At 36.4% G+C, this 27338-nt stretch overlaps 1 protein-coding gene across 1 annotated transcript in view; it reads left to right on the top strand.

Moving 5' to 3' along the window:
• The window catches only part of LOC120781358 (discoidin domain-containing receptor 2-like), a 97285-nt gene that overhangs the window by 51919 nt on the left and 18028 nt on the right, over window positions 1-27338 (top strand). Inside the window, exon 9 of the mRNA XM_040113569.1 lies at window positions 24718-25498. Coding sequence (XP_039969503.1) covers window positions 24718-25498 — 781 coding nt within the window. The remainder of the gene's footprint in view (window positions 1-24717; window positions 25499-27338) is intronic.

Genomic DNA, 27338 nt, shown 5'->3' with positions numbered 1-27338 from the left:
CCTAAGAAAAGTGAAAACACGTCCGTGAAAAAATGCTTTTCGACTACCGAGATGTCGTGAAATATGTTATTATTGTCGATGAGCATCTATGCTTACGACTCGGAAACAGACAGATCAATCGGTCGAATATCGTGCCAAAAGTGAGCTGAAACAGAAAAAACTGCGTCAAGGCTGGTCAAAATTAAAGTTATGTTCTTCTATTATCGAGGTGTGATGCACTCCGAATTCTTTCCGACCGATCAAACTGTCTACTAGAATACTATTTAAGTGTTATGCGTAATTTTCGCGAAGCTATACGTTAAAAGTGACGGGAATTATGGGCCGACAACTCGGCAATGCATGCTCGCACACTGCATTGTTTCTTCGGGAGTTTTTCACGATATTTTCAACCAGTATCACGCCGCAACCACCACGTTCCCCTGATTTACTGGCTTCAAGTCTTCTACAGTGTACTGTCTTTAAGCCAAAGTTTATCTGCCGTCTCGGAAAATAAGTCAGCTCAAAGATTTTAATGTATTAAGAATTAAAACGTAACTTTTTTCAATATACTATAAATCCCTAAGTGTTTAAGACTTTCTACTGTTCTCAGGTTTTAACTGAGCGCTGCAGTTAACCATTATCGCTGAAAACCAACTGAGTCCAGTTAAACTTGGATACAAGTAGTATCTTCTACTAAGTATTAAAAATGCATCTATCATTCATTTCTACACTAGATTCCCTATGACAAAGACCCTCCGTCGGAGTTCCAATAGGTTACTGAAACAATGGTGCTTCAGATCAGTGAAATTATTTTTTTTCTCAAACAACAAAATAGCCTAAGAAAGAAAATTACATGTAAGACATTATGTAGTACCTAGTCTCTGTCAAACTTTGACCGAGTCCAACGTGTTTTCTAAAAGTAGCTCCCTACAATCAGTTAAAACCTTGGTATATATGGGTTATGGAATATGTCTTTCTTAAAACTAGCACTTGATATTATAATCAGTGTGATGAGGTAAGTCGATCCATGTTCGTCAGTCTATCTGTCCATTTGTTCATCTATCTATGTGTTTATGCCAAACTGAGGGACTTGTTTTTGAGATATCGATCTGAAATTCTGAAAAAGTCACTAGCCGCTACTCATGTTTAGGAGCCGTCAATATCTAACTGCTATAACTTATAGCTGTCATACAAACTGATCGATCGGAGTAAAGTTCTTCACAAGAGTCGTCAAGGTATATTTCCTTACGCTATCATGTAATCTTCGAAGATATTGTTTATATCGGACCTCTATAGCTTTTAGCTGTCTAGCAAACTGAATGATCAGAATAAACTGTTTTTAAAGGAAACTGTTTCTTTAACGAGTTATCTTCAATAAATTTTGTATGGATTATTGCCTAAGGCTAAGTGGCGCAATTGCCGAAGAAATTATTAAGATCATATTAGTTTATCATATAGCTATTATACAACTGGCCGAACAAAATATATTTTTATAGCCTGGAAAGTGTATATTAAGTTTGCCACAATGATTTTAATCCCCAGAAGGGATCGTCGGATACCCAATAAAATATATAACTAAATGATCAGCGTAACAAATTGAATCGATTTAGCCACTTCCGTCTGGCTGTCTGCCGATCTATCTGTCTTTCTGTACATATGCGAACTAGTGCTTCAGTTTTTAAGATGCCAATTGTCGGAACCGCCGATATCGGGAACGATCGGAATCAAGTACTGGTATTGGAACCCTTTTCATTTGACGAGATATCTTCACGAAATTTGGCAAGAGTCATAATTTAAGGAAATAATGCTATCTCCGAAGAAATTGTTCAGGTCAGTTGGTTGACTCCCACACAACTGTACGAATCTAAATCTTTTAAGGAACTCCTTGCATTTGTGAAAAGTATTATAGCTTCGATGCAAACGAATTTAACGTTTTTCCTTCTTAATTAAGTTGTCTTCGTCAAACAAAGTAGCTATAAAGAACTAGCAAAACATTTTCTGTTGGTTGCCAGCTGTTAGCTGGTTACGTTTTCAGATCATGTTATACTTCTTCTTCTTTAATGTTAAGCGTGCAACAGCGTGCCAGTCGTTTCTTCTTTTCGCAAGAGTGTGTCAATTAGAGATTCCAAGCGAAGCCAAGTCCTTCTCCACCTGGTCCTTCCAATGGAGTGGAGGTCTTTCTCTTCCTCTGCTTCCCCCGGCGGGTACGGCGTCGAATACTTTCAGATCTGGAGTGTTTTCGTCCATTCGGACAACATGATCTAGCCAGCGTAGCCGCTATCTTTCAATTCGCTGAACTATGTCAATGTCGTCATATATGTCATACAGCTCATCGTTCCATCGAATGCTATATTCGCCGTGGTCAACGACGACTATTGGTTTGAAGACAGGAGATATTTCGTTTTGCCCTCGTTCACTGCCAGACCCATCTGCCTTCCTTCTTTATCCAGTCTGTAGAAAACAGAACTTTCGGCGCGGGTGTTGAGGCAAATAATACCAATATCAACGGCATACGCCAGCAGCTGTACACTCTTATAGAAGATTGTACCTTCTCGGTTTAGTTCTGCAGCTCGAATTATTTTCTCCAGAAGAAGGTTGAAGAAGTCACACGAAAGAGAGTCGCCTTGTCTGAAACCTCATTTGGTATCGAACGGCTCGGTAAAGTCCTTCCCTGATGGAGATTTTGGTGTTGCTCATCGTCAGTTGACCCCGTATTAGTCTTGCGGAGATACCAAATTCAGACATCGCGGGATGAAGGCAGCTCCTTTTCGTGCTGTCAAAGATAGCCTTGAAATCGACGAAGAGATGGTGTGTGTCGATTCTCTTTTCACGGGTCTTTTCCAAGACTTGGCACATGGTGAATATCTGGTCGGTTGTTGATTTGCCAGGTCTGAAGCCACACTGATAAGGTCCAATCAATTTGTTGACGGTGGGCTTTAATCTTTCACACAATAAGCTCGATAGAACCTTATACGCGATGTTAAGGAGGCTTATCCCTCTTCGTGGGTTGGGCAGAGCACACTTAAATTCCAATCGTTGGTCATGCTTTCGTCCGACCATATTTTACAAAGAAGCTGATGCATGCACCTTATCAGTTCTTCGCCGCCGTGTTTAAATAGCTCGGCCGGCAATCCATCGGCCCCCGCCGCTTTGTTGTTTTTTGTTCTTCATGGTCGGGCAATGGAATGTCTGCTCCATGGTCATCGATTGGGGAATCGGGTTCGCCTTCTCCTGGCGTTGTATTTTCATTGCCATTCAGCAGGCTGGAGAAGTGTTCCCTCTATAATCTAAGTATGCTCTGGGCATCGGTGACTAGATCACCTTTGGGGGTTCTACAATATTATGCTGCGGTCTTGAAACCTTCTGTTAGCCGCCGCATTGTTTCGTAGAATTTTCGAGCATTACCCATGTCGGCCATCTTGTCAAGCTCTTCATACTCACGCATTTCGGCCTCTTTCTTTTTCTGTCTGCAAATGCGTCTCGCTTCCCTCTTTAACTCTCGGTATCTATCGCAACCTGCACGTGTTGTGGTCGCTCGTATGCGAGGTAGGCAGTCTTTCTCTCCACTGCGACACGGCACTCCTCGTCGTTACCAGAAATTTGGTTGCAGCTGTACGTAAGGAGTTTGAAATGCCGTCCCACAGTTTCCTTGTATCAAGTTATTTACTTATGTAGTTCTAAAAGAAAGTCAACTGTGAAGGGTATCAAAGCTTCGGTGCAGCCGAAGTAAACGTTATTTTCATGTTTTAGCTTAGAAACAACGCGTCTTCCCCACACAACTCTAAAAAAATTGTCGATAGTTATGCAAAAACAATTATTGAGGTCACCTGACTTAAAAAGAAATCTATCAAAAATATTATCTAAAATTGCGCAACTAATCAATTGACTGAAAGCCACATACAAATGCAATGCACTGGAAATTCATCTACTAACAAGTAATTTGTCAGCATAGAAAATAAATAATAAAACAAATAACAATAAAATATTATTTCATAATTCGCAATTTTGCTGTTTTGTGAAACTAGCTTTTCAATTAGCAACGTGTAAGCCAGGTGCATATGTGACTGAGAGCGCAACTATCAAACTATGTTTTTAAGCATAAATGTATGAGTGTTTATTTGTACATGTGAATATGTGCATTAGTATGTGTGTATAGATATTAGTTTACTTGTGTGAGATTAGTATGTGTGTGTATTAGTATGTGCATAAATATTAGTATGTATGTGTGTGTGTTGCCTATATAGTAGCTATACAATCATGATATGACGTCAACAACTAAAAGCTAAAAACCGATAGAGTTACTAAAATTTGCCGAAAAAATTTCGTTGTTATTATTGTTTTTGTTGTTTTTATTGTCATCATCATTGCATGTAGTTTTTCGGTGAATTTCATTTGTCATCACATGACACCAGTGCCGCTGACAGGACATGTAAGGCATGAACACACAAACAAATACAAACACATACAAGCACACATACCTGCACACATATTCACTTATTGCCAGCGAACAGCCTGTAGTGGCGGTCACACGGGAGCAATTTTATGTACGTTGTAATTTGAGCCAACATGCAACGTGCTGCTCCCCCCGTTCGGACAGCGCTACATTTGGGACATTTTTGCATTTTCACAAGCATACAAACACACATATGTCACAAAAAAACAGCATAGCAACTACAGTGAAACAACAACAGCTGAAAAACAACAAAAAGAAAATCATCCAAAAACATTAGCGCTGTCATTTCCGTCATCAACGGTTAACATCATCGAAAGCGCAGGGCATAACCGACGCTAAACAGCAGGTGAGCAAAGCGCGCGCCAAAAGGGAGCAAAACGGGCAAGCGCCACAGCAATGTGCGCTAAACTAGCAAACAAGCGAGCGCGGTCGGGAGAAAAAAATTCAGCAGGTTGTTGACACTTTTATTGTAGTTGTATGTAGTTTGCAGTTTGCATTTGCAACAACATACGACATGCGACATGCAACATGTACGCGCTTAATTGAACAACTTGCTACTGTCAACTGCGCGTTAGCGTCGCTTGCCCACCAACAGCCATTATTGCCATGTTTTTTTTTTGCGCCCGCCTTCACCTTTCCGTCATAATTCCATTGAAAGCTCGCACTCGACTCGAACTGAAGCTCAATGCCGCGTACTCCAATTCCATGGATTCAGCACTACAGCGCGCCCGCAGTAATTTTCCGCGAATATCAACATTCCTTCCCACTCTCTCTCTCTCTCTATCTCCGCGTTTTTATTCACATTGTCACTTACCTTGCTGGCGTTAATGAATTCTAATGTTCGAACTCTTATCGCAGTGGCCACATTATCCGTCTTCCTTTTGTAACCTGCTACCCTGCTAACCGTTGTTCGCCAGCTCGCTCGCGTCAGCATTTCCCTTGGGGCGCATGCCATAAACCCCTCTCATGCTGTTCGTGTGTGACAGCTGAAATGCGCACAAAAATCATATTCCGAAAATGGCTTTTTCAGTCGCTTTTGAATGCACTGTCCATTGCATAAAAGTTGTTCCTATTGTTGTTGTGTTTGTTGCAGTTTTTCATTCATTAAGCTTGCATGTATGCATGCGCTGGCAGTACGCAACTGGACATGTTCATGTTCTGCTCAATTAACCGTTTTATTCACTTGTATGCGGTCTCCAGTGACTGATTGTTGTTAACGCCAGTGACAATGGAAACCTTTCTTTTTCGGTTTATTAGGTTTTGTTTACTGTGGCGTTGTTATTATTTAATTTTCTTATTTTTCAACGGGTGTACTATGTGCTGGAACTATGTAGAAGCGGAAGTTCGAAAAGCCTTCTTTATCACAAATAAGAAACTAGTCTTACCATAAAGTGGCTAGGAAAGTAAGTTCGTGGTACTTAATAGCAAGTCCACTCTGAAATAAATGCGATCTCTCTGGTTTTGTTAAGTTAGGTTTAGATGGCTAATACTTCAGCAAAGCTTGGGATTACACTCAGACTCTTATGCACACTCCTTTGTGAAGCCATACGAAAAACTCCTTTTTTTATAGTAGGCTGAAGCATCAAAATGTGGACCTTAATCCGCTAAACCTAACCTACTCTCAACTCAAGACTCTTCCACGGAACCACCGTTTAAGTATTACATCCTGACAAGACATTTAAGTCTCCTCTATTGTGTTGACCGTCCGTCAGTCTAATCTATTCAAAAAGTCTCAGTTTTTTTATTATGAATGCTGACATTTTACTAACAGCTTTCCATTTATCAGTCGTTAAATTATCGAGCGTAAAACTATCACCGAGTGTGGTTTTAAGTTTTTCCCTTATATTTGAAAATCGATTATAAAATTATATCCATATGTTTAGAGTCTTCTATATACTCTGTACACGTCGGACGGTTCGGACTACTGTCATTGTGGAATCTGTAAAGGTAGCTTCTGAAGCCACTAAGTATTTTGGTCAAACGGAAATCCAGATCCCCATGTCGTCTGTTTATTCAGGAGTGGATACCCGGTGTAAGTTTATGGATCCAGCGCCCTTTGGATGAGGAATTCCACAGCTACTGCCACATTTTGGTGTTCTTGTTCCCCTACAATTTTATGGAGGTCATTGCTTTTGATATTAAAAATCGCTGGCTGGAACGCACTCAGCCTCTATTAGCTATCATTCTCGATAGAACATTATAAATTTTGTTTGCTTTACCGGAAGTATCCGTCAGGTGTTCCTTAAATTTTAATTTGGAATACAATATTATTCTCAGATACTTCACCTGTGAAGTAATCTCGCACTCCCCTATAAAGAGCTCAATTCGTTTTTCCAGATCAGACCATTTAAAGACTCAGTTCTTTAGCCACTGCTACCTCCGTGAGATCGTCCACATATGCTATTATTTTCACGTCTGTTGGTTGCTGTCTTCTTAGCAACTCCTGTAGTAGGGTATCAGCTATGGCCAAAACCATTCTGAACTTATCACAAATTTGCTCAGATGTTTTATTACTATTTCCGCTATTTTACCTGTATATCTAAGGTATGAAATCCAAAGCGTTTTTATTTTGATTTATCAAAAGCGAAGCATTCGAGGAAAAATGTAGAGATGATTCGATCTCATATTCAATCAAATAGGTATTACAGCTTGCATTCAGCTTGTGTTCATTTAAAACTATTACAATCATTGAAAGGTGACTTTTGCTGAGAACTAAGAGACCTAGACCTTTTTATGGTTTACCCGGAGTCAGAAGGTTTTTGAAACTACACACCTATAGATAGCTGACGAAACGCTTGTTAAGTTAGTCTGTGGCTCAACAGTCTAGTAGTGAACGACAAGAAGAAGACTCCGTATACACGTTTCTATTCAGTTTTCTGTAATACCACTGTGGCCAGGCACCCATATCCGACTAACCATAAAATAACTCGAGCTACTTAGAATTCCATTCTATCAAATACTCCATCGCAATCATTTTCTCTTTTTTTCTTCGCTAAAGTTGTGGGTGAGTGGGCTGCACATATTACTAAAATCCTTGTCGAGCTTAAACCTCAAATATCTACCACTACCTCTCAAAAACTCAACAAGAAAGCCTTAATGATATTGCAATATTATATAAGATTAGATATAAAACTGAGGTAACGCTGCATTATGTGGTCTAATATGTACTTACTCTTCCCAAAGATTCATTTGATGCACATGTACATGGGCACATGTACATGTTATTGCTGTAAATGTTAGTAAATTATTTAAGGGACTCAGTGTAACCCTCTGAAAAATCACTGATTTTCGCGACTTTTTTTAACGATGGAATTAACTAATCTGTTCGATTTTTTCCTTATAAATAAATACATTCATGACGAATAAAAATTATTTTATTTTATGTTTATTTATTGGGTGCATAACAGTTAAATCAAGTATTGAAATGACACTTAAAAAAATGCCCTGCACGATGTCCACGATTGCGGCCGCAATTTGATCTAAAACAAAAATTTCAAAAAGGATATTAATCTGTAGGAAAGTCTATGGCGCTATAAATTTTTTGTTTTTTTTTTTTGAAATTTGACAAAATGGCGAATGACGTTAAAAATATTACTACTATATATCTTCAAAACTCTTCCTTTGAGAGTTGAAACCGTTTTGAAAAACAGTATTCTGAGAAAAACACGTTTAAAGATTAGAGTCGCTACGTTCCCCACTTTGTTCTCCTTCTACAAGAAATGCTGTAGCGACCGAATGTTTATTACAGTTACAAACCGTTAGTGCAACAAAAAATCGATTTCTTAAAAATACCACACTGAGACGATCCCTTAAGTCTTTAAAGGTTATAACATGTCAAAATTTAGATAATCGGCTTAGCTCAGAAAACTGAGCACGGAATGCCTAGGACATTGACATACTACGCTCGTCCCTATGCTTAATAAGGAGGGGCACAAGTGTGAAATAAAAACATTCACGGATGTTGCCAAGGGTAATTAATAACATTTTAGTGAAATTCGTGCATTTGACGATACCATCTCTGAGAAAGGAACGATCAATTAAAGTATTTACTGATTTTCGGGATGGTTTGGGAATTTTTTTAATCACATTGTTTTGAGTTTTCCAGAATGTATGTCACAATACCTTTCAGTGCTCTGTTCAACCTGTCGAGCAAAGGCATGAAAGTCTCTGCAATTTGTACCATGGTCTTTCGGCCAGCCGGTACTTGAAATATTAATGTCAGGTTATTTTATATACCAAGTAAATGGGCATTTTAGAAGGGTCGTTTACTTTTGGAATCCAGTAACTGTGTTTTCATTTACACTCGGTTTTTTTACTTTTCATTATCAGTATTTTCTTAAATCAATAAACATTTTGAATAGGGTATTTTAATATTCCATATTTCCTACTTGGTACATGCAGACACCAATCGCCATTTGTCGAAAACGCCATTTTCGGAAGGCTATAGCACAAAACTGTCTTACAAACCGAACAATGAAAATCAAGTCATTGTATGAAAAAACGCTTTCATTTTACATGATATCTTCACGAAATTTAGTATGGATTATTTTCCAAGGCAACCGTAAAATATCCGGGAAAGGACAGATCGAACTATTATAACATGACCGATCAAAATCAGTGACAGTGAAGAAAGCTACTTAACTCAAGCCTACGCTGCTTTTGCGCCTATTTAAATTTTCTGTTCCATTGATTTAGAAGATATAATTAGGAAAATAAAACCTCAACTAAGCTACATATTAAAACGTCCTTACGTCAAAATTTCTAATCTAACTAGCCTATTGCTTGGGACAAATGTAAGAATGGAGTAGGTATTTAAGCTGACTGCTAGCTCGAACATATGGTTACGCACTCTTAACAAAATAAGTTTCAATACACCAGTTCATTCATTTTCATAAGATAATCACACTATTCTACTACTTTATAGAAAAATTTTCCACCCAAATGAATATTGTCGTAAATATTACTGCTTAGTTCAGCTCTTTGCTTAAAAGTGCAATGAAATTAAATATCTAAGATTATGACTATCGATTCACAAGGAAGTGTGTTTTCTTCTTAAATGTGACTTACAAAATTTGCTAATTAATTGTAATCAAAAACCATATTTATTTTTTGTCAAATCCAATCCATATACTAAAATGTATATGCTCCTTGGGAATGTGTTAATTTAAACAATAAATTCAAAGAAAGTGCTACATTAAGATTGGAGAAATGTGTATATACTCACATATGCAATAAAGTATACAGTAAAGTCCGCCATTTATATACATATTGATCTACCAATCTACATATATACTAAATACAGATAATTTCATTTACATATGTATGTACTTACATATATATCCACATATATAAGTAAATGCTAATAACTTCTTAAAGTTATTGAATAGCCGAATCTATACATACTGCCATACCCTAATTCCATCACAAATCTTTTCCATATCCTCACATATATGCAAAGATTTGCCTAGTTTTAGGCGCATAAAACTTTGTCTCTCTTGTATGACAAATAAGTTGAAACTTTACAATGCAACTGCGTTGAGACTGAGTTGCGCTTAGAAATTTATATGCAAACACAATACGCATGTATGTATGTGTGTGAATGAGAATAAATTGCACTCTCGCTCGTCAATTGGAACTTTCTTCAATGCATTTCCCTACATAGGAATTTATAAGCCGAGTATTTGCGTACATTTGGCCCAAAACTTCTGACAAAAACAAATTGACTGCTTAGCGAATATCAAAGTTTTGTCATTATCGTTCATTACACTGCTCGTATTAATGGCAGATTGTAAGGGTAAAACCGAGTGTACAATAAAGCAAGATTAAAATGACACTGATTTACTTTCCACCTCAGACGGTTTGTAGCTGTCATTCTCCATTATTTTCTTAAACTTGGTCAAAAAGTCATTTAAACCACAGCAAAATAATTCAAATATTTTACTGGAAATTAAACAAGAAGTTGATCAATAATAAATAACATTATTTTGAAAATTAAAAGCAGCTCAGTTGTTGGTTAGGTGCTCTTTTTGACTCTTTTTGAATAGTATTTTACCACAGATTTCTACTATAATAATTGAAAGACTGCTAGATTTACATCTGAACTCTTAATACGGTCCTTTAGATCTTGTATATATATTTGTACCTTTCAAAGATCATAAAGTCAAACTGAACCTTAAGAAGCATATTCTTACGAAATTCTCACCGTTCAATTTTCGACATTTTTCTTAAAAGTTTCCCCAAAAGATCTTCTCAGATGCGTCCTGAGTTTAGTATTAGTTTGATAACAAAAACACATCTTTTGTTTTGGAGAAACAATTACTGCTTTAAACAACTCTTCCTGGCTCAAATAGGATTTGGGTATTTAGCATAGATCACTCCACCACTCCCTGACTTATCGATATACATATTTGTCTACTATGAAAGAGACCCCCTGGCATCTTTTGTGGTCCTCAAACTCTAGGCCAGAAAGAAAAAAAAAATACATGGTGACTGAACATGAGATACAATATGGGTATTGCCAAAAATCTAGCATATGTATAGATTTGGAAACCCTAAGGTTTAAGATTTTATTCTTATCCCCTTTCATTTGTATACTTTCAACAGGGTATATGTAGTTTGCCACGAATTGTTCAACACCGTAAGGGAGTCGAAGGCTCTAGAACAACAAATATATATGTAAATATTCAGGCCTGGATTTTTATCCAAGGCTACAATACCAGCTCCCAGTTCGGAATCTATCACATATAGCTGCCATATAAACGACGGGTCAAAACCAAGAAAACTGCAACATGTGGAGGTCCCAACCGAAGCTAGCTAACTGCACGCGATGGCTGCCAGTAGGGATGGTAAACTCGATTCCGATTCTACTCGAAAATCGAGTTTTCTCGTAAAATAATCGATTTTTCGAATGTCAAGAATCGATTATTAATCGACTTCAACTACTGAAGATCGATTCCGAAAAATCGACTATTTTACGAGAAAACTCGATTTTCGAATAGAATCGGAATCCGATTCCGAAAATCGATTATTTTACGAGAAAACTCGATTTTCGAGTAGAATCGGAATCGAGTTTACCATCCCTACTGGCAGCCACTGCACTGCTTTGATTGTTCGGGAGCTAACCAGTACACAAGAAAACTATTTCAAAATATTTCAATTCGACTGTATACAAAAAGAGCTCGATGTTTGGATGCCAATCGAGTTAACCCATAAATATCTCTAGCAACAAGCTTCTTTCTACAAATCACCGCTGAATCGCAACAAAACCGATTTCTGAGCAGACGATTACTCATAATGAAATGAGTGTCACTTATAACAATGTTATAGGGTTCGGTGATGTCAGAGAAATGAAAAATTTTTATTATTATTTGTCTCGCCAGTAAATTGTTTTATTTTATAAAAGTTAAAACGAAGAGTCCTGCAATAATTTTCCAACTGAGCTTGCCAAAAATTTGAAAAAAAAAATAATTTTGAAAAAAGAGTTATATTTATTGAACCAGTGACAAAAGAAGTTCGTTGTTTCTTTTTCTTGGAGATTCAGCTAAAATCAATACGGGAAAAAATTAGTTTTATAATGTAATTTCGTAAAAAACCAACAGTTAACTTTTTATAAAAAACTAGTGGATCCAGCCACGCGTTGCTATAGCATACATTTTATACTTAAATTTATATAATAACTATAATATGTACATATATGAAAACTTTATTTACGAATAAATGCGAAAAAATTTGAGGTTTAATTTTGAACATGTTCGTACAAATAAATTTCATTGGAAAAAATAAAGAATTTAAGGCAACTTTCTTAGTATCTGGTTACCAGGCTTTCTGGCCAATTAGTAGAGTTGTCCGCTTAATAGATTTTACAGAATTTATTTCAATATTTTTCAGTATTTTATTTTGAATATAATTGCAGTTAGTCAAAACAAAATATCAAAAAAAGGATGTACATATATGTAGTTGTAATAAAAAATAACGGTTTACTAGTTTTAAATATAATACAAAAAAAAAAATAAAATTAAAGAAAAAAAATTCCAAAAACTCTTATTTAAACAATGTCGTTGCCATCTTTTTTCAAACGGTCATCAGCATACTCCAACCTTCACCAAAATCATCACCATTGCCACCGTTAAATCAACAGCATGTTCCAGTAAGTTTTTAACATTTTCTTTTGACAACCTTCGCCTTGAAATAATTCGATCGGAAGTTAATAAAAGAGTATGCAGAATATCATGATTTGATTTTTCGCGATTGCACTTCCTTCAATTAAATACCCGATATTTTTTTAAATCTTTATTTCGAGCTTTTTGTGTTTCCTCCGATAGTTGGACAATAGGCAAAAACGCGTTGTCAATATTATTGAAATACATCTATCTGTTTTCGAGGTGAATCTTTTAGTTCATAAATATAGTTTTGAGTAGAAGAAGAGCTGTTAAGAACCATTTACTCATTAACGAATAACTCTAATAGTATTTGTCGGACTTATTTCAAATTTTCAGAGAATATGTTTAAGATACCGCACTTTAAGGGGTTATATGGATTTTCTCTAGTAAAAAACAGCCTTTGTTCAACAATTTTTTCTCATATAAAGAATAAAATATTTTATTAGAATTTTTTTTACAAATATACACTATTAACAAAAAAATTCTGAATTTTTTGGAAAAAAATATTTTAAACTCGGTCATTGCGACGCCATTTCCGGTGACCCTTCGGAAAAAACTTGGGCCCGCGTTGGCACGACAGCTCCGTATAGGATCATCTAAAGTAAAAACATATACGTAACATAATAAATAAAATAAAAAAATAACATACGTGTTTTAGTTATAACCTTAACTTAGAACTTGGACGAAGAAATAAAAACTTAAAAGTGGATTTTTGGCAGACGTTTTTACAAACAAATTAAAATTTCAGTGAAAATGTCGTGAAATTTTTTGTTCAAATTGTTGTAATCGAAAAAAAATCCATCGCCCAAGTCTTAAAGAATTGTATACAAAAGACTTGTGTAAAATTTTATAATTTTATGAAGATCGGTTGAGAAGTTCTCGAGTAATCTTGCCAGCGGACTTCAAAAACACAGTTTTTAGAAAAACGCGTTTAAAGACGGCACACTTAGCCCAGCTAGCCTCGAACGCACAAGTTCTGAAGGCTGTACCTCCGAAAATATTATTCGGATCAAGTTGAAAATTTAGGACAATATTCTAGTGGTGTTATAGAATTTAATAAAGCAATAAAAAAACTAAGCTTAACAAATAGATCTTTTAGAAAGTCTGGCTATCCCTGATCTCTAAGCGAAAACGACCACGGAGAGCCAGAAGAGATCAGCGCAAGCAATCAAGTCAAGATTGATGTTCAGAAAAGTTTTTCAATATGTTTTGTGAACTTGACAGGAAGTCATCTGCTATGAGCCGTTCTAAAATCCGTCCATGAATTTTTTTACCGTCTGTAATTCTTCCATATAAAAAAAAATTAAAGATGTGAACAGGATATATAGTAAATGTCATTCTTATTGAAAATAAAAAAAAACACATTAGATGGATAGTTACTCTACGTCAGTAATCATAGAAAAAAACATAAACCCTTGAGTTTACTGCAGGTAAAATTGGCTGGAGCGACATCCGCTATATGACGATATTTCAAAGGTACTTATTTAACTCCCAAAATATGTAACCTTTTTTATAAGTGAAAAGATTTTGTAACAACTGACAATCTCAACGAGAAGACGAAAACTCTGCGAAGTAACACCAAAAAGTGCAAAGAAATAACATTCAAGCAAAATACATGAGCAGCCAGAGTGACAATCTTGAGCGACGCGGCATAAGTTTTAGCTGAAAATTAAAAAGTTTAAAGGCTTAAAACCAAATTTGTAAGCAGCGAAAACTTTTCACCACTTCCTGACCAAAAACCGAAGCGGCTGCAGTTGGGGCTGTTGGCGAATGCGAGGCGACAGCTGAAACGGCGTAAGAAAATGCAGATTGTGTTTTGGGCGAATTTAATGCAATGAAAGCAGACACTTACCGACGCGCAAATCAGAAAACATAACCGTTGACACATATACGTCTACATATGTATGTGTGTTTGTGTGTGCAAACAGCTTTGCTTATAAAGTCATTGCAAAGGTGAGCGAACATATTTGTGAAGACAACAGTCGCAGTTATATAGCTATGAACGTATATGTGAGTGTGGATGTGTATGTGCTTGTATGCATTTAGGTTTCTGCGCTGCAATTAATTTCATTTCTTTTAGTTGCGAAAACTAAGTAAATGGGAAAAGTTTTTCCGTCAGCAAAAGCTCACAACACCAGCTAGAAGAATAATAAGAGAAGTTGGAGAAAAACGAGAGTATTAAAGAGAAAAGCAAGGTATAACTTGGAGTTTTCCTGTTACTGTCGAACAAATGTATGCAAATTTCTAGCACCAATATGTGCAAGCACACTAACATAGCTTTGATGACCCATGAACCCAGTAGGTGTAATATGGAACAAATTTGCTGAGCGAGGCGGTATAATAGAAAAGTCTGCGAGAGCTAAATAAAATAAATGATTAGATTTGAGGCCATAATAAAAACGAATTTTTGAGATCGGTCATATAAAGAAAAATAGATAATTTTTCAAAGAGAAAAAAGGATCTTAAAAATTTTATTACTCTGTTATTTGTGCTATAATAAACTAATTTAATTTGGACGAACTCATAATCAAGCATAAGTTCTACTTTCCCCTTGAAATGAACGCATATTCGAATCACCTTATGTGTCCAACTCAATTTGTCTCTTCCATCATATGTATGGAGGCCTCTCTTGCTTTAGCACCACAGCAACGTAGCGCTGTAGAACCACCACTCCAAGTATTGCATTCAGAGAAGCATCTTCAAATTTTTACCATTGTGGTGGAATATCTCTTCTTCAGTATCCCAGGGTCCAAATTAATGTCGTTTTGGCTTGACGGTCAGAATTCACTATTTTCTTCATATACTATAACTACTGATACCCCAATAAGCAGGTTGGAGTAAAAGCCGTTCGAAAGTTCCAAGACGTTTCCACATTTGTAATTTTTAACTCTTGGAAGCCTGTGTGAGACTTCATTTGTTTTCGCAGAACTCTTTCTGTAAAATAATAAATTGAGATTATATTAAGTTTTCCACGAAGTTTTTAACACCAACAAAGAAAGGTCGAAGACCCAACCACACCCTATAACTGAACGTTCTGACGATGTTCGTCCATCTGTCTGTACATAAGCAGGGAAATCCCTGCCTTATGCTTTGAAAAATCGATCCGAAATGGAACCGCCAAACTCGAACCACTATACTCGTAGCATATAGCTGCCGTGTGTATAGTGTGTCAGATAAAATAATAAAATTTTTGCAAGAGTATTTTAAACAATTCTTCAATAAAAGCTCTTTGGCGTAGTTATAGCACTTTTCGGCAAATGAAAATATTATTCGCATATTTGAAAATTCTTAATAAGTTATATTCGTTCGTGAAATTCAAAAAATCGATTTTTTTGCGCTCCAAGGATACCATTTTCACTCAATTGAGGATATAAAAGCAGAATCGAAGAAGGCTCTTATGGCCATCATAACGGAAGATTTTCCCAAGTGCTATGATGACTGGAAATTTCGTTGGCATAAGTGTATTGCAGTGAGAGGGGATTACTTAGAAGGAAATGAAATGGACGAAATTCACTTTTCAATTTGATCAGAGTAGTATATCGATATACATATATGTTGAGAATATTCTCCGAAAGCTTAGGTTCATTCCGTAGTTTCAAATATAATATAATCATATTTGTTATAATCTTGAACTTAGCCTTTTTTCCCTTTTTACTAGAAACACTGTTTACAATGTTGGTGATACTAATTTCTTTGAAATGCCTGAATAGATCGATTACATAGATCATACGACCCATCTACTTATATTTGCTAGGTAATGATTACAAATTAAAGATTTTCACAATAAATTAGATTTTTTAAGCCACTCTGTTATTGCAATTTTTTTACAAATAAACACTTTTATTTGGGAAACCGCCATTTTGTCGAAAATCACAAATATGATTAGTTCATTAGCTGTATTAATCTATAGTGGATGTTATTTCTTTATGGGATTTGAATTTGAGTTAGTTTTAAGCAGCAACTTCCCCACCACCAGACACCGTTTTCAAAGTTTCTCCTGGAGATTGACTTCGAGATCAAAGGACTCCAAAATTTTTCAAAGTGAATCGCCGAATATTGAAACTCATTAAATTCTATAAAAATACATTTTTTAATAAAATTTATGAAATAAAATGCCTACTCAAAAATAAAATTAGAAAAAAATCGTTTTGTTTTGTTAGCAAGTTTTTATAAAATTTTAATTTTAGTTTGAAACTTCCACTGAGATCGCGTATAATATCTTCCTTTGGAAAAGGTCAAGAGTTAAATCTTAAAGTATGAATAAATCAATGACATACCGAAAGACTGGCCAAGTTTCGAGATAACTTTCAGGCGATTTAACCGTTGTTTTTTGCTTTGGGTAGTATAGAATCAAAATAGAGTGATGGGTATAAGAAGAGTGGAACTACTTGACGTGTATACTTGTGAATTCAAAAGGACGTTTTGTATCTGGTCTGGTGATGACTGGATTAGATATGACTTTTACTAATTATATAGCTAAATATGAAAGATGAGAGCTTATCAAATAAAGTATCAGCTGTGTTTATTTTTCATAAGAAAAAAGATTTTTTTATTCAACATTTTTTCTCAGTATCTGCGTTTTTTTTTATGCAACATTTTCATTTTCCCAAAAGTAAATCGCCAAAATAAAATTTGTTTCCGGTTTTCGTTAGTACTTACCCTCTTAAGAGGTTTTGTACAGTCAGAAGGCCGAAAAGAGCGAGTTTTCCAGAATTTTTTCTCAGAAAACTTTTAAATTAATTGATACAAAAATTTGCAAACACATTATGGTATCTTTAACCGTACTATAAGTTTAGTATTAGTAAAGATATTTATTTGGAAAGGAACTGCAGCTGACCTCCGGCAGCCCCTCTCAAAAAAAACATTTTGCAGTGACCACTCTATCCCTGAACTGCATCTTGTGAAATTAAAAAAACAAACAGATTTCATTAAAGTAATGTTAAATCTAGTAATTAATTGGAGGTATAAGCGCAATAAATTTTTTTTAAAAAAAATGACGGTTTCTAAAAAAAAAATCGATATTTTACCAGAAACTCGGACTTTTTAATGTTTATAAAAAAAAAATATTTTTTTAAAAATTTATATATCTACGCACACATTATCATTACCTCTGGCCAGAAATACGACCACATTTCTGTTTAAAGACCCTACAACAGCGCCTTTCAAACTACAATACGGTCTTCCACTGGGTATGCAATGGTGCGCCATGTCGTATGAGCAACAAACAAGCACTCCAAGGCACATGTGTATATATTATGTATATGCGATAGTGTGAAAACAAGCTGAGGCAGTCTGTTAGTGGGGTTTGTGTTGATCCACCAAGAAATTGCGTTTTCACAGAAAGTGAGAAAATTATTGCTGTTGTTATTGTTGTTGTTGCCTGTGATTATTGCAGTTTGCCGGTTGTTGTTCTTGCCAACGCCGCATATAAATGCAAGCGATTTTATTTTCCAGCAATGCATGTTTTTGTGGCGCCAAGTTTTGAATGGTAATTGAATTTAAGGATTTTGTAGCGCTCACGCGCCCAAAATTTTCCCACACAACATGCAGATACACAAACAGCGTGTATTGATATGTGTACAAGATACACAACACTCACACACACAGACATAGGCACGTGTGGTGCATGCAGTAAGGCGTTTGTAAATGCAAGCGAATGGCTGTTGTTGTGGAAAGTTTTGATTTTTATGTTTGCGTGTTGATTTGTTTTCGAAGTGCGCACGTGCGTGCGTGTGTGTCATGAATTTATATGCAAGCAAATATATGCAGACAAGTGTGTACACGCTTCGACATCTTTCTCTTCGCATTTACTTTGCTTGTATTCGTGCGCTTGCTTGTTTACGTTCGCGTGCACACATGCAAATCCTGAAAATGTCAGCTGAAATGGAATTTAAATTGCACTCTAAACTCTATTGGCCAACAACATGTGGCAGGGATATATTTTCATAGCTTACATGCTAGTTGTTTTGAGTAGTTTACATATTTTCTCTATATAAATATACATAAACGATTTGTCTTTTTTCAAAAAATACGCGCGCAGAATACGTTTCGGTGGTTTTACTGGAAATGAAAATATAAAATGGATAAAGCGCTTTCGTAAGCAAAAAAATTTAAGTCGTTGATTTTTCCAAAACTAATGCATAAATTCGTGTTTTTATATAATAGAATTTCTATAAATTTACCAAAGCATTTTTGTTTTCTTCGTAAATACAAAAGACAAAACTAAGTTTTGGATGTAAGTAAATAATAAATAGTGGAGCTCAGTACCTAAGTCCAAAAATAATAGTCATACTTCAGAATGCCTGGGCTTGACGCGAATTTCAACAAACTCTCTCACTATCGATACCTACTCTAGTGTATCATACCGTGGAGACCAATAGGAATTTTGTGTACTTCCGATCTACCGTTTGCTCATGATTTTTGCAGTTTTGCTCCCAGGCATCTTAACTATGCTTCTGTCGAAATTGCCGTATAGATAATGTATGGGTTTCCCGATATTAATCCCATATTCGAATTTTAGCCCTACACCATTCTTGGCAGTATTGTCCACTATTTCAATGCCTGTGTGGCCTGGCACCCAATAGAAGTTAAGTTGCTTACTTCTGGCAACTCGTTCTACTTCCGCCCTTGCTTCCCAAGACGCTTCTAGCCAATATGCTGGCTGAATTTTTAAGGGTTAGGAACGGTTTGAGTCGATTTCCTGCGAAACTACCAGTCTTATAGAAAAAAGTTGCATGACTATGTTGTAGATAATGAAAAGTTCTATAACTTTTGCAACTATTTACACATAACTTTAAAATTTATGTGAAAAATTAACATAACCCGCTTTTTGGGTATTTTATTTTTATCTTGTACAAAGTGTATTTTTTATCTTTTATAAAATTTGTTGTAAATTATTACATTATTTTGTCGAAAACAAGTACAGTAGACTCGCGGCAACAAAAACATCGCCTTGTGTGAACACCGGCTAACATGAACATAATTTTTTTTACACTGACTACTCGGTAGCGTGAACACGGCGTGAACAAATTTAAAATGCATTTAAAAATATTTTCTTTTCTACATGCATACATACATAATATGTAATATGGGAATCGTTTTTATAAAACGGGGAATACTTGTCTTCAAAGGAAAAAGTTAATGTAATAGTAAAATTCAAAGGAGGATCAAGCGTAACCAGCTTAGCAAACCAGTACAGTGTTGCAAATCAACAATTTGCGCTATCAACAAAAAAAGAGAACATTTTAAAATGTGTTAACAGTACATTTTCTAGGCCTGGAAAGCGGAAGACTTTGAAGTTTTCTGAACTTCCTAAAGTGAAAAAAAGCGCTTTACCGTTGGTTCCTTAAACAGCGACAAAAAAATTACCCTGTCAATGGATTGATAGTTACAGAAAAAGCTAAATTTTTTCATTCAAAAATTAAAGAAAATCAAAGCGATTTTAATGCGAGTGATGGATGTTTGCAACGCTTTAAGAAGCGTTATGGTGTGCGTTTTATTAAAATAAGTGGAGAAAAGTTATCTTCTAGACCTGAACTTGTGGACCCTTTCAAAAACAAGCTGCAAGCCTAAATTAAAGAGCTAGGTCTGTCGCACGATCAAATATATAATGCAGACGAATTGGGACTATTTTGGAAGCTGCTACCTGACAGAACATACGTATCCTCACAAGAAAAAAATGCTTCTGGAAGAAAAACGAAAAAACAGCGTGTCACTTTTCTGGCTTGTACAAACGCAACAGGGGTGCATAAAGTTAAACTTCTTGTTATTGGAAAGGCAAAAAATCCTCGCTCTTTTAAAAATTTTGATTCTCCTGTTGACTACAATTGCTCCAAGTCGTCATGGATGACGGCTGCCATTTTTAAACATTGGTTTCACCATTCGTTTGTACCACAGGTTAAAAAATCAGTTTTAGTGTTTTCAAACTTTTACATTTGTATTTCTTACTATTGTAGGTCAGGAAATTTTTAAAAAATCAAGGATGGCCCAATAAAGCTCTGCTGTTGATAGACAACGCGCCATCTCATCCTCCCGAAAATGAATTGAGATCAGATGACGAGTTAATAACTGCAATGTTTATGCCACCTAATGTCACTCCACTCATACAGCCAATGGATCAAAATGCCATACGACTTACAAAGCTTTTCTACAGAAACAGTCTTTTGGCATCAGTTGTAGCCACAGGGACTGATGTTATTGAAGCCTAAAGAAATTGACGTTAAGCTATTGGCTATTTAGATTTAGCTTGGCAGCGTCTTGAAAAAGAAACAATAGCAAAATGCTGGACGAACATTTTAAGCTCTATAGAAGATGAAAAAAAGACTGTGATGAGGATATTCCATTAGCTACTTTGAGAGAAAGGATTTGTTTACCAATTAACTGCCAACAAGAACGCGCAATAGAACTGCTTCATTCAATTAATCCAGAGGTTTGAACCTTTTCTTCCATCCAATAACTCATTTGATTTAAATTGTGTATTTGCAGGTTAGTTTTTCAATTGCTGATATCAATGAATGGACTAAAGATTTTAATAACTCAACCGAAACGAACGAGGTTTTAACTAGTGATGAAAGTGAAAGCGAGGATAGTAATCTGGAAAGACCACATACAAGAATAGAGCCTAGTGAAGCAATCAACATTTTTAATAGAGCTTTGGAATCGGCGGAAGATGAAAATATAAGCCCAACAGATATCAGCGTACTTAAATGTCTCCGCGAAAAAGCCGTATTCAGCAATTTGCAAAAAAAAGAAAATCCAAAAAAAGATAACCCATTTTTTCCAATAATTTCAATAGGTATTTTTTTTCTTAACAAAACCTAAACATATAAATTACATGTTTTTACAATCTGAAATAAAATTTAAAAAAATGAATTTGAGTTAAAACACATGTTTAATTTATTTGAAAAATTTTAAAAATTATACCTTCGAAAACGTGAACAACCTCGCAAACGTTAACACGCTCGGTTTTTAATAGTTCAAGTTACCGCAAGTCAACTGTAGTACCAAAGGTAATTTCTTACCGACTAACCAGTTTGTTTTGTTGTTCATTAGTTTTAGTTCGGCAACTTTTTTTGTGTATATACTGCGTCCACTTTGCTCCAGGGTCATAACCAGATATAGATATAGAATAATGCCGAGGTAGAAAACGGTATTACTTCATTTCTAAAATGTAAGGGATGTACTTATGTAATACTTTTGTTATTTAAGTTTATATGCATAAACTTCAACTCATTTCATTACTTTAAATCAGTACCATTTCTGTGTCCATTCTACAATTTGATTGATGGAGGTTTGAATTCTGTTCGACGACTCAGTTTCATTTTACCCGTTCGTAATAATACAGGTATCATCTGCATGTTGTGATTGTGCAGTTTGGCACCGGAGACATGTCGCTAATAAACAAAATATATAAGAGTGGTCCCAGAACACTTCCTTGGAATACACCTATTTTTACTAGCTGTAACTAGCTATACGATTGTCCCTGCTTTATTCTGAAGTAGCAGTTGCTCAGGTAAGAGGTAACTAGGTTAGTTAGATACTGTGGAAAAAGAAGTCTTTATTTATGAGGTAAGCCATGGTGCCATATTCTATCGAAAAACACCAATGAAAATATGCTTTTCTTCAATCGTATTTTCTATTATGCTTGTAATACGATGAACTTGAACGATTGTGCAATGTTGAGATCTATATCCAAATTGATGAAGTGGTTTTTCTTCAGTTATGTTCTGGAGCCTTCTTATAACTAAAATTTCAAGTAGCTTGGACAAAATAGACAACAGTGAGTGTGAACGATACGATGAGACCTCATATGCGCTTTTCCAAAATTTTTGTACCATAATGATTTCAATTACCTTCCATGACAACTGGACGCACCTGCAGTTAAAACAAGCGTTTATTCGGTGTAAGCCTGCTAATGCTTTTCGTGAACTTTTTCGTCCATTAGCAGTCACCCATCGAAGCCGGGAGTCTTATTTGGTTTCAAACTAGTTTTGCTGATATTTTTCACTTTTTTATTTGGAGCTGGTTGGATTTCATGTACTCATTGCGTTGCTTCCAGCTGCATTAAAGTATCATAGAACACAAAAGGAATAAACGTTTTAGTTAGTTTCGCAGAAAAACTTCCGCTTTTTCTTAGTCTCTTTTGGCCCAGCACCCGTTTGGCTTTATGAGTGATGTATTTGACAATACAGGTTTCCTAAAAATTTTTTGTAGCTTTCCAAATGAATCAAACCGAATTTTTTTTTGAACGTTACTTTCTCAATGTAATTAGAAATGTTTTGATTTGTATATACATATCTATATTTTGTTGCTGAGCAGCTAAGTTAAATTGTTTAGTTCTGTTTTATAATGAGGAAATCGCGTGATTTATGCTCTAAAATGTGTGATGGATATTTAATATAAAAGTTTTTCGTTTCGGAACAGAACTATTTTTCCAAGCCGATTCTGGAATAGTTTTCGTAATTTTAAGAACTTCATCTTCTACGATATCTTGACTTATTATATTTATTTTAAAATCAATATCTTTGTCGAGGATAAATTTAAAATACTCCCAATCCATGTTTCTGTTAGAAAGATAAGGCGGTATGTCGATTTCTTTTAGATGGCCATTTTGAATTATATATACTCGTACTGGCGAGTGGTAAAGACAAAGCTACAAGTTTTTTCGTTCGCGTTTGCTATTTATTGATATTTTAGACCTTGAATGCAATAGGTACTCGAAAAAAACAAATTTTCGAATAAATAATCGAGAGATCTTCCTTGGTTTTTCTATTAACATGTTTCGAAGTTTGACATTACGCGAACTTCACAATACTCTATACACATCATTCGTAAGCACATCTTCGTTTCTTTGAGATTTGGTTTTGTTCCTCAAGGAAGGTGATTTCTTCTTTTATTGCAAAGTTTTTTTGCATAAATCTTGCCCGGATAGGCCAGCAGAATCTTACTGAACACGGTGTTGGAGTCTGACATGAAATTTCTGCTCATTAGCTTAAACAACCTATCTAACTAGTACAAGTGATCTGGAAAAATATAGGCGCGTTGCTGTTCATGGCTTTCAATGTTTTGGTGACATTGCTTATGCATCGAATCATCGTGGCCGTACTTTCGAATTAATATAATATTTTTCAATTGAGTTAATCCATTAACGGTTTCCTGTACATATTTACAGCGATACGGTGTGATCTAGCAGCTCTTGAAGTGTGACCAATTGGCAAAAAAATACTTGCTCTGTTGGTACCAAAAAAAAGGAATTATTTCCAAATATTATGGTGACATTAACAATTTCACTTGATACGATCTGTTATATCTTTACAAATATTATTAATCTATATGCCTACCCCGAAAAAGGAAGTGCCATCAACAGCGATAGCATTTTTGAACTTTTAACGATGATAGCGCCAAAAATGGGCCTAATTTCAGAAAAAGAAAGTGATGTTGCATCAAGACGATGCACCGTGCCGGAAGTCGGTAAAAGCGTTGTCAAAATTTTTTATTGACTACATTGAAAAAAGGACCATCAACAGCGACTAATAGATAACGTTATAGGATCGTTTTAGAAACGAAATCAGCGAAAAACGGTTGGAGTGTCCAACTTTTCGATGCCACTTTTGTTGCAACAATTGTTCTTTGTTTCCAAATAGGTCTCAGTTTCGACCAACCCTTCATTCGACGAAAATTTCTTCGATTCTTTTGAGATATGAAAACATAAAATTCTAATTGGGAGCCTGCTCTGGAAAATATGGTAGGTGCGAAAACAATTCCAGGCCCAATGCATGTATTTTTCCCTAGCTATGGGTAAAGGAACCATCTTGACTAAAAAAAAACGAATTTTGCAAAAAAATGTGTTTACTACATATGTATGTTAGGCCAGGGACTTTTCAATACACCTGTTATTGGCATTGATTGGATAAACTTAAGTCATATCAAACACCATACTTAAAATAATAACGCGAAATATTTGAGGCCATTTGTTTCAATAATATTATCCGTTGGATTTTTCATCTCAATCACAATACTTTCATTGAACTTAGCTTAATGGGAAAACTATTCTTATTCAACGTCTCTTTAACCACACCCTTTTGTAATTAACCTTTCTTATTTACACAACTTTTTCTGTACTTCCAGACGTCCCGGACATTGTGTGCCAGGAGTACGCCGTACCACATATGCAGGACCTACTGCCGACGAGCACACAAAAATCCAATTCCTTGTACGGCGCCAGCATAGGCGCTGGTGGCGGCAGTAGCAGCAACTATAGCACCAGTGCACGCAACACACTCAACAGCATGTTTCAATCGAAACTGTCGACCGCTAGTCAAAAATTACAACAACTACAACATCAACATTCATATCAGTCACAACTGACGCCACCACCACCACCGCCGCCGGCACCCACCACGGCCACAGCCAGCACACACTGCCCGCCACCAATACCGCCCCTACCGCCATTATTGGGCAACTCTAGCAGTAATGAGAAATACTATGCAACCACAGCGATTTGCAAAGCAAATGCCGCCACAAATGCCTCGCATGGCATTGGCGGTGGTGCGGTCGGTGGTGTGGGCACAAATGCTGGTGCTTGCAATACATTACCCAATGGCAGCATTGGTGGTGGCAGCGGCAGTCTCGCCTCTACAACGGCCAGTCTAGCATCGAGCTCAACAACGCCAACGGGCGGCGGTTATGGTTATGCGAGTTCTGCCGCTACTTTGGCTGCTGTTAAACCGCATCATTACAATCTGGACATGAGTGGAAATGGCCTGGCTGGCCACGCCATCGTCGATGTTAACGAAGAGCTGGCTAATTTTCAAGTGCAAGAGTTTCCGCGACAATCGTTGGTGATAGTGGAGAAATTGGGCTGTGGCGTTTTCGGTGAGCTACACTTGTGCGAAACGAAGGGGATGAGGTGAGTGAGAATGAATTAAATTGACTCTTAAGGATGTACTTTATGTGACAATAATTAGACTAAGGCGTAAATTGATATGAGCAATTGATAAATACTGCTTTAAAATCTTAGAAAAACACTAAAAATTATCAACACTCCTAATTCGATGTCATGATCTGTATCGTCAGATTCGAAATCTGGAAAATACTTTATTATTCGCGATATCATTAAATTAGATTAGATTAAAAAGTCGATCCTAACAGAGGTCTCACTTGAACAGCTAAGAACGCCGATCCGTTTAGGCGCCTAAAAACATCCATATACTGGTTCATAAGACCATCACAAATCGACAAAGCGCTTTGAGCCTTTGTTGAGACGGCTAATGTCAATTTAGACTTCCGGTTTGCCGAAAATAAGACTTCCAAGGTGTTTCAGCATCAGTCGTGCAAAGACTGGACAATTTAGAAGAAAGTGCCTAGATGTTTCCACCTCATCCTCGTCCATACAATTTTGGCAACTAGCGTCCGACAAGATTTTTAGTCTTACCGCAGATGCCTATTAGACAGATCCTGTATATACGCATACGAGTGCGGCAAAATCAACTTTGCTCAAGGCAATTAGTTCAGTAGTAGTTCCTTCCTTTTACTCTAAGCCAAAGGGATCTCGTCGTCGAACAGGCAACCAGCGCCTGCTAAGCGCATACGTGGTCTACTGGTTCAGTGGTAGAACGCAAGATACAATTGGAGATCCAACTCGTTCTGATTCCGATGTGAGAGGGTTAAGCGTTTTCTATCCGGCTGGCTTTGGAATTGCCAGCGATTCCGCTATGACCAGGCACCCAAACTAGTCAGATGATAAAGTAGTTTGATGCTATTTTCAGTGATGACAGACACTGCTTTGATCTAAGTAGTAAGCTAGTATAGCTGTTCGGCTGTCGGAATGAATTTCCTTAAAGGAAGCAGTACTTCGTAGCTGTACGCCGACGGCCACCTTGATAGCATCCACTTTTGTCTGAAAAAACACTACAGTGATACGATAGCCTAAAACTTAGATTGACAAAGAGCTTCTTTCAAAAAACTCGCCCTCGAATCTTCCCTCTTAGCCTCGACACATCCATGAAAAGGCTCACTTATCCTCTTCTCCAGCGATTTATCCCATTTACAGTTGAAGGAGAAGACTTTGCATGTTAACAATGTTCTCTTTGTTTCAACATACATATTCACAATATAACGTCACAATATGAAACAATTTGTGAATAATTTAGTATTTCAGAGAGCAACAGAGAGAAAGCCTACAATTTTTCCTCTAGCAGCCAATCAATCGCAATTTTAGTTTCGTCGATTCCATTCCGGCAACTTTGGTGCCAAAGATTCTCAAAGCTTTGGCAGGCGAATTACAGAAATTATCCGTAAAATAATGGTTCAAGTCTGACCGCAACCTTTTAAATAAAGCTAAATAAAGAAAGAAAGGGTGATGTAGACATGAGCTGAAGCAAAAAACCATCATAACCCTAATTCCAAATTGTTACAGAATCGAGCAATTTCCAGAGCGTAGGGTTATGGAAAGTGGGTCGCTTACGATATCCTCTTGTGAAAACTTTTGTCCCATAAGCCGACACAAACGGTGACCAGGCCAAGATTGACGGTCAAGAAGGTTTCGTTAATGGTTGGAGCTATTAACTATGAGCTGCTCCCCTACAACCAAACTTTTGATTTGGACCAGTATTGTCAACAAATAAACTATCTAAATAAAGCAGTCGCCCAGAAGCGTTCAGATTTGACCAATAAGAGTGGATTTATGTTCCATTAGGTCAAGGCTAGGCCACACTCATGGATAGTGACTCGTTAAGAGCTCCAGTAAA

Source organism: Bactrocera tryoni, unplaced genomic scaffold (assembly GCF_016617805.1).
Source record: "Bactrocera tryoni isolate S06 unplaced genomic scaffold, CSIRO_BtryS06_freeze2 scaffold_643, whole genome shotgun sequence".
NCBI lineage: Eukaryota > Metazoa > Arthropoda > Insecta > Diptera > Tephritidae > Bactrocera > Bactrocera tryoni.
This window is presented reverse-complemented; position numbering and strand designations above follow the sequence as displayed.